Below are 6,416 nucleotides of genomic sequence, written 5' to 3'. Positions count from 1 at the left end.
GTCCAAGTGTCTGCTCAGGGGAAGGTGGTGGGCAGCGGGTCTGGACAAGGGCATGTAGGTGTAGCACTATACCCAGCCTGTCTCCTGCCACAGGCCCAGCTCCACAGGCGGTCCCCACAGGTGGACCCTGGTCTGGTCCTGCTCTGGCCACAGATGCAGATCTATCTCCCTTCCTGAGACTGAGCACCTCAGAGCTGTGCCCTCAGGGGGAGCTGAGCAACAGTCCTCCCCCCCAGCCCTGCTCCACCCGCATCTCCCCTGACACTCCTGGGAGAGACTCACAGGGCCCATGGCTCCCATGTGACTGACAATCCAGTTAGAACTGTAGTCTGGAAGACAACGTTTAAGATGATAGACTCACAGCCCCTTGCGTCCAGAGTTCAGAACATTTCACGCACCTTACATACCCAAACCTCTGAGGTGAGCCCAGCATTAGCTCTTCTGTGAAGGAAGACTAGTGTAACAGGCACAGAGAGGCTACCTGAGCTCAGGTCAAAGGCAGCGCCAGGATAACAGGAGGTGCTGGGCAGAGGGCAGCCCTTCTCAGTTTGACTTAAGTCGGGGCTCTCCTCCAACCTTGGTTCTTAGAAAATCATTTGTGGTGTCTGGGACAGCTGGGAGAAGAGACGCCACTTGCTGCATATAAAGAGCAACAGCTCAGGACCCTCACGGCAAATGCCGGCTGAGGAGCTGGGGACACCCCACGTGCTGGATGTTTGGGAGATGGACGGAGAGGCTGGCAGGAGTGCAGAGGATTGGGGCAGTTGGAGACAGAACCAGGGCTTACAAATACTCTCCTCCGAGGTGAACTGTTATCCCTTCTGCCCAGGACCCCGTCACTCGTCCCCTTCCCGACTCGATCACAATCCAAGCAAACGCTGTAGGCGGAGTCCCGAGACTCGCGCGGGCCCAGGACGCGGCCTCGCTCCCGGCACCGCATGGACGAAGAGGCACACGTGCTCCCGTAGAGGAGGAGCCCAAGGGGAAGGCTGCCCGAGGGCAGCGGAAGCTCCCCGCGCTAGATGACCGCGGGCGGCGGGGCCGGCGGGGCCCCTAGCGCGGACCTCTGCGAAGGGCGTTCGGGACCCCCGTGCCCGCCCTGCGGCAGAGCAAACGTCTCGGGCCGAGAGCTGCTGCAGCGGACGCCAGACTGCGGCGGGGTCCCGGCCAGTCCTCCCTGGCCGACCGCCCGGGGGCCAGACCCGCCTCCCCGACCCGGATGGAGCCTGGCGCCTCGGTCTTCTCTGGCTTCCGTTCGCCCCACCGGGCGAGGACAGGAGCAGGTCACCGTCTGCTCCCTAGTCCCCGCCACGGGCCGCCGCCACCAACGACGCTCTGCGCCTGCGCGGCCCGCCGCCTTGTGGGTAATCTGGAGAAGCGAGAGGAGGCTGGCGCAAGGCGCGGCTAGAGCGTCACCACCCCCAACTCGTATGCTCGGCGGCCCCGGAGGCTAGAGCGTCCTCCCCAGCTCGTATGCTCGACGACCCCGGCGGCTAGAGCGTCCCTCCCCTCAGGAGCCGCGTGTGACCTTCCCGCCTGCGGACCGATGCTGCCGGCGGCTGCTCGCCCCCTGTGGGGGCCATGTCTCCGGCTTCGGGGCGCCTCGCTCCGGCCCGCCAGGTATCATGGGCTGCCGAGGGCCGGGCGGGCGGCAGAGTGGGGGCCCTCGGCCAGGCACTGAAGGTGCAGGTTGGGGCGGTGTCCGTGGGCGGCGGGCGCCACCCCCGACTCGGCGGGTCCTGGTGTGGGTGGGAGGCCGAGGGCCCCCGCGTGCCGACACCCTAATCGCGCGTGCCGCAGAGAGTGTCCGGGAGGGCCCGATGACCTTGGACGAGTCCGTGCCTCAGGGCTTCAGTTCCCCCCTTCAGCCCGGTGACGTGGTAGGACTCCCGTCAGTAGATCCCGCCTTCTGCCGCCAAGGGCCCCAGGTTGTGAAAGGTTTTGTGCAACAAAATGCATTTAAGCAATTATGTTACCTCCATGGGCTGATACAGTTCATTCAAACGGGAAACAACCTTGTTGGTAGCTGTTTGCAAATAATTGTGTGGATTTCTAATGCTCTTTGAAAAACATAAGGTAGCTGAGAATTCCCCTTGTTATCCACGTGGAGCCTCCAGTCTGAGAACCTTAGGTTGGGACCTGAACCCATGGCACCTACCTGTCCGATCTGTGTCACCCACCTGTGCCATTCCAGGCTGATGGCTCTGTATGAATGGGGGGCTAGGCAACAGGTGCTGCGTGTGTGTGCCATTCGGCTGATGAGATGTAGCAGCCATCGCCGGGGGGAGGCCCTTGCTGGTGCACCCCTGGATAACGCCCCCAAGGAGTACCCCCCCAAGATCCAGCAGCTGGTGCAGGACATTGCCAGCCTCACACTCCTGGAGATCTCAGACCTCAACGAACTCCTGAAGGTATTACAGGCCCGGGTTTGGGCAGTGAGGTCTGGGGCTTGTTTTTGGTATATTTGGGAAGTTTGGTAAATTGTCAAAAGTGTGGTCCCTGGGTGTGTTGGGTGTGATGGTCAGCTGCTGAAACTGCTCTCCTCTGTCCGTGTAGAAAACGTTGAAGATCCAGGATGTCGGACTCATGCCAGTGGGTGGCATGATGCCTGGGGCTGCCCCTGCTGCAGCAGCGGCCCCTGAGGTGAGCCTGGGCTGGGTCCTGTGCAAAACGTCTTTCTTTGGTGCTTGGTTCCCATCTTGTTTCACATTGCGTGGCCAGATTTCTCTTGTTCCTTCTCTCGGTCCTACATCCATCAACACCCCCTGGAAATGTGTGTGCTTCTGGTGTGGGCTCCCCTGTTGTCCCCTGGGAGCTCCTCCCACCAAGGATGTGCAGCTCCCTGCCCACATGGAGACCACATTTCTAGTGGAGGGAAACAGGATGAGCCAAGTGAACGGAAAAAGAAAGAAATTATGTTGAACATAATTAATAATTATGTGGAACATTGTAAGTGCTATGGGAAAAAGGTAAAGAAGCAGCAGAAGGGCAGGGGAGGGCTACAGTTTCAAGGAAGGCCACATCAAGGAGGTGACACTCTGAGGGAAGGCTTGAGCTGAGGAAGAGAGCTGGGCATTCCTGGCAGAGGGACGGCAGGCACAAGGGCCATGAGGCGTGTCCCGGGCTGGAGCAGAGAGTGGGGGAGGTGATGAGCAGCTCCATTCTCCGGCTTACTGGGGCAGGTTTGTGTCTCTGAGGAAACCGGCAGACTGGAAGCCACATGCTAATGGGGGGGAGAGGGGGTTGCAATTTTTGTTAGGAAAAGTCTCAGACTCATCTACAAGTAGACATAATAAAGAACACGATTACCTGTATACCTGTTACTCAGGTTCAGTAATTACTAAGGTTTTACCACATTTGCTGCCCCTGTTCCTTGAAGTTTAATTTCTGATCTGAACTTTCCTTTTTGTGCATTCCAACACACATCACTAAAAACAGATATTTTGTTACGGGGCCATGAGCCATTTGCACAACAGACATAATGAGCAGCGATTTCTTATGCCGTTCTATTCCACTTTTGCCAGTAGTCTCAGACTTCTTTGTAACAGTTGGTTTACCCAAATCCAAACAAGGTTTGTGTGCTGCATTTGGTCATTGGGTCTCTTAAGCCTCTTAAAATCTGGATCGTTGCCCTAAGCCCACTTCCTCTCGCTGTCACCTACTGAGGAAACCCAGTCAGTAGAGCATTCCACCTTCCAGATGTGTGTCATGGTTCCACCGACGTCATCCACCCCCCGCACCCCATGAACTGGAAGGTGGCTTCACAGGCTGAACAGATTCGGGCTGAACATTTGGGGCAAGGAGAAATAGAATTACCATGCCATGTGATTTGTTGTCTAAATTGAAACGCTTTAGAGAATGAAGAGGGTGCTATTAATAATTAGGCAGCAGATCCAAACCAAGAGTGCCTCAGGCTGTGAGCCCTGTGGGCCTGCTCTGGGAGGAGCTCCGGCACTCCCAGGCATCCCATTGTTGGTCACTTGGTGAAGATGGAGCTGAAGCTGGTTGTGAATTTGCCGTCCATAGTTCACCTGGGGTTTGGCTGAGGACTGGAATGGCCCTGCTTTACTGTAATGTGATTTTATCTGCAGGTTACTTTTGTTGTTACTCTTTCCTGTCGTTATCAGTCACAATTTTTAAGGGGTGAGGGAGCTCGAGTTTTGGGGGGCAAGGGCCAGGAGGCAGTTTCCGAGCAGCCTCTGCAGAGATGGGAGTGTTTCTGGGTGACGGAGCCCGCCCTGACTCCTGGAGCGCGTGAGCGAGGGAGGGCACTGGGAGCCTAAGGAGTGGACCGGTCGGGCAGCCTGAGCCTGCCTGGCCCAGTGAGGCCTTCTGCTGGAATCGCAGGCTTGGGGCTACAGAATGGGGTGCTCCAGTCGGGCAGCCTGAGCCTGCCTGGCCCGGTGAGGCCTTCTGCTGGAATCGCAGGCTTGGGGCTACAGAATGGGGTGCTCCAGTCGGGCAGCCTGAGCCTGCCTGGCCCGGTGAGGCCTTCTGCTGGAATCGCAGGCTTGGGGCTACAGAATGGGGTGCTCCAGTCGGGCAGCCTGAGCCTGCCTGGCCCGGTGAGGCCTTCTGCTGGAATCGCAGGCTTGGGGCTACAGAATGGGGTGCTCCAGTCGGGTAGCCTGAGCCTGCCTGGCCCAGTGAGGCCTTCTGCTGGAATCGCAGGCTTGGGGCTACAGAATGGGGTGCTCCAGTCGGGCAGCCTGAGCCTGCCTGGCCCGGTGAGGCCTTCTGCTGGAATCGCAGGCTTGGGGCTACAGAATGGGGTGCTCCAGTCGGGCAGCCTGAGCCTGCCTGGCCCGGTGAGGCCTTCTGCTGGAATCGCAGGCTTGGGGCTACAGAATGGGGTGCTCCAGTCGGGCAACCTGAGCCTGCCTGGCCCGGTGAGGCCTTCTGCTGGAATCGCAGGCTTGGGGCTACAGAATGGGGTGCTCCAGTCGGGCAGCCTGAGCCTGCCTGGCCCGGTGAGGCCTTCTGCTGGAATCGCAGGCTTGGGGCTACAGAATGGGGTGCTCCAGGAGCGAATGTGCCAGCTTCACCCCATCGTTTCCCACTTGGCTGCCCACTTTCTCTCCCCCCCCCCGCCAGGCAGCAGAGGAAGACATCCCCAAACAGAAAGAACAGACACATTTCACCGTCCGCCTGACGGAAGCAAAGCCCGTGGACAAAGTGAAGCTGATCAAGGAAATCAAGAACTACGTCCAGGGCATAAATCTCGTCCAGGTGTGGCTCCGTGCACCGCACGGTCTTCCCGGCTGGTGCCAGCACCTCTGGGGCGGGTTTGGTTTGTGGCAGCCCAGGCCCAGGGTCTGACTTTGCTCTCTGACAGGCAAAGAAGCTGGTGGAATCCCTGCCCCAGGAAATCAAAGCCAACGTCGCCAAGGCTGAGGCCGAGAAGATCAAGGCGGCCCTGGAGGCAGTGGGTGGCACCGTGGTTCTGGAGTAGACCAGCTCAGAGGACTTGTGGACACAGCTCCCTGGGACCTGGGCGAGGCCCCGCCCGCTCCACCCCAGCACCCAGGGGCAGCTGATGGGACCGGCCCAGAGCTGAACTGCGGACCGGCACCACATGGCCAACTCCGGTTTGGGACAGACGGATGGACTTACTCAGATGGAGAGGGAGGGGCCACAGCTGCCTATGCGAGCACCAGGGAGACAACTCTAGAACATACTGGAGTTAACGCGCGCCCCCCTGGTGGCTGCTGAGAGAAATACATTGTTCAGGCGCCGTGTGTGGAGTGATGTGTCGGTTGTGCCAGTGTAGGATGTGTGAGTCTGCAGGCGATCATCACCTCATCATCTGGGTGCTCCATCTGCAGGGCATGTCCTCTGAGACCCCACAGCAGGCGGTGTCCTACAGGCAGCGTGGTGGGGCTTCTGGGCAGCCCCCGTCCTGCCTGGGGGCAGCCGTTGCTGCATGGCTGATACCAGATCTTCACCTGGGAGCTGGGTGTGGGGCATTTGTGAAATGTCCTGGTTTTAAACATCGGTGGTCTAACAGTAATACGTTATGTGCCGGCCTCGGAAACAGGAAGTCTTGGAGTGAGCGCTGCAGTCTCCAGCCTGGGCGGGCAAATGGGAGGTGAGGGGTGTACAAAACGACAGAGCAGGCCTGCGGGAGGCTGCTTGGCCAGTGGTGGGCGGGGGCGCGCTTTGCCACGCGGCAGCATTTGGGAATGTCAGCTACTGTTCCCATGGACCCTTTAGAAGGGGGCTGGGCCCCATGGAGCTGGGAGGGAGGTGGCCTGGTGCCAGGGTGTGGCGTTTACAGATGGTGCTGGCCACCCGGGGCTTCAGGCCCCACCCAGTGCATGCTGAGTGAAGGTGACCCTGGGGTCTTGCTCTGAGGACCCTTGGCTTCCTTCTCTAGGGGCAGGCTCCATCTCAGCAGAGCCTGGGAGGGGGGCAGT

At 59.4% G+C, this 6,416-nt stretch overlaps 1 protein-coding gene across 2 annotated transcripts; it reads left to right on the top strand.

The window, feature by feature from the left end:
- Positions 1-829: 829 nt before the first annotated feature.
- Positions 830-5,738, top strand: MRPL12 (mitochondrial ribosomal protein L12). 2 transcript variants are annotated; one of them, XM_001488514.5, is made up of 5 exons: positions 830-1,620; positions 2,225-2,411; positions 2,557-2,643; positions 5,095-5,229; positions 5,336-5,738. In XM_001488514.5, the coding sequence occupies exons 1-5, from the start codon at positions 1,547-1,549 to the stop codon at positions 5,450-5,452; spliced, it is 600 nt and encodes a 199-aa protein (XP_001488564.1). In that variant the 5' UTR covers positions 830-1,546; the 3' UTR covers positions 5,453-5,738. The 2 variants fall into 2 exon arrangements, with proteins under 2 accessions (XP_001488564.1, XP_005597118.1); XM_005597061.4 differs by having other exon boundaries at positions 2,195-2,411.
- Positions 5,739-6,416: the final 678 nt, after the last annotated feature.

The sequence above is a fragment of the Equus caballus genome, chromosome 11, assembly GCF_041296265.1.
Source record: "Equus caballus isolate H_3958 breed thoroughbred chromosome 11, TB-T2T, whole genome shotgun sequence".
NCBI lineage: Eukaryota > Metazoa > Chordata > Mammalia > Perissodactyla > Equidae > Equus > Equus caballus.
Note: the sequence above shows the minus strand (reverse complement) of the source record. Positions and strands in the feature narration are given on the sequence as shown.

Bases quoted from the DNA above. Each gene is read 5' to 3' on its own strand.
- MRPL12 (XM_005597061.4), top strand. From the start codon at position 1,547: ATGCTGCCGGCGGCTGCTCGCCCCCTGTGGGGGCCATGTCTCCGGCTT. The intron at 2,644-5,094 runs GTGAGCCTGGGC...CCCCCCCGCCAG, and splicing joins CTGCAGCAGCGGCCCCTGAG to GCAGCAGAGGAAGACATCCC. The intron at 5,230-5,335 runs GTGTGGCTCCGT...GCTCTCTGACAG, and splicing joins AGGGCATAAATCTCGTCCAG to GCAAAGAAGCTGGTGGAATC.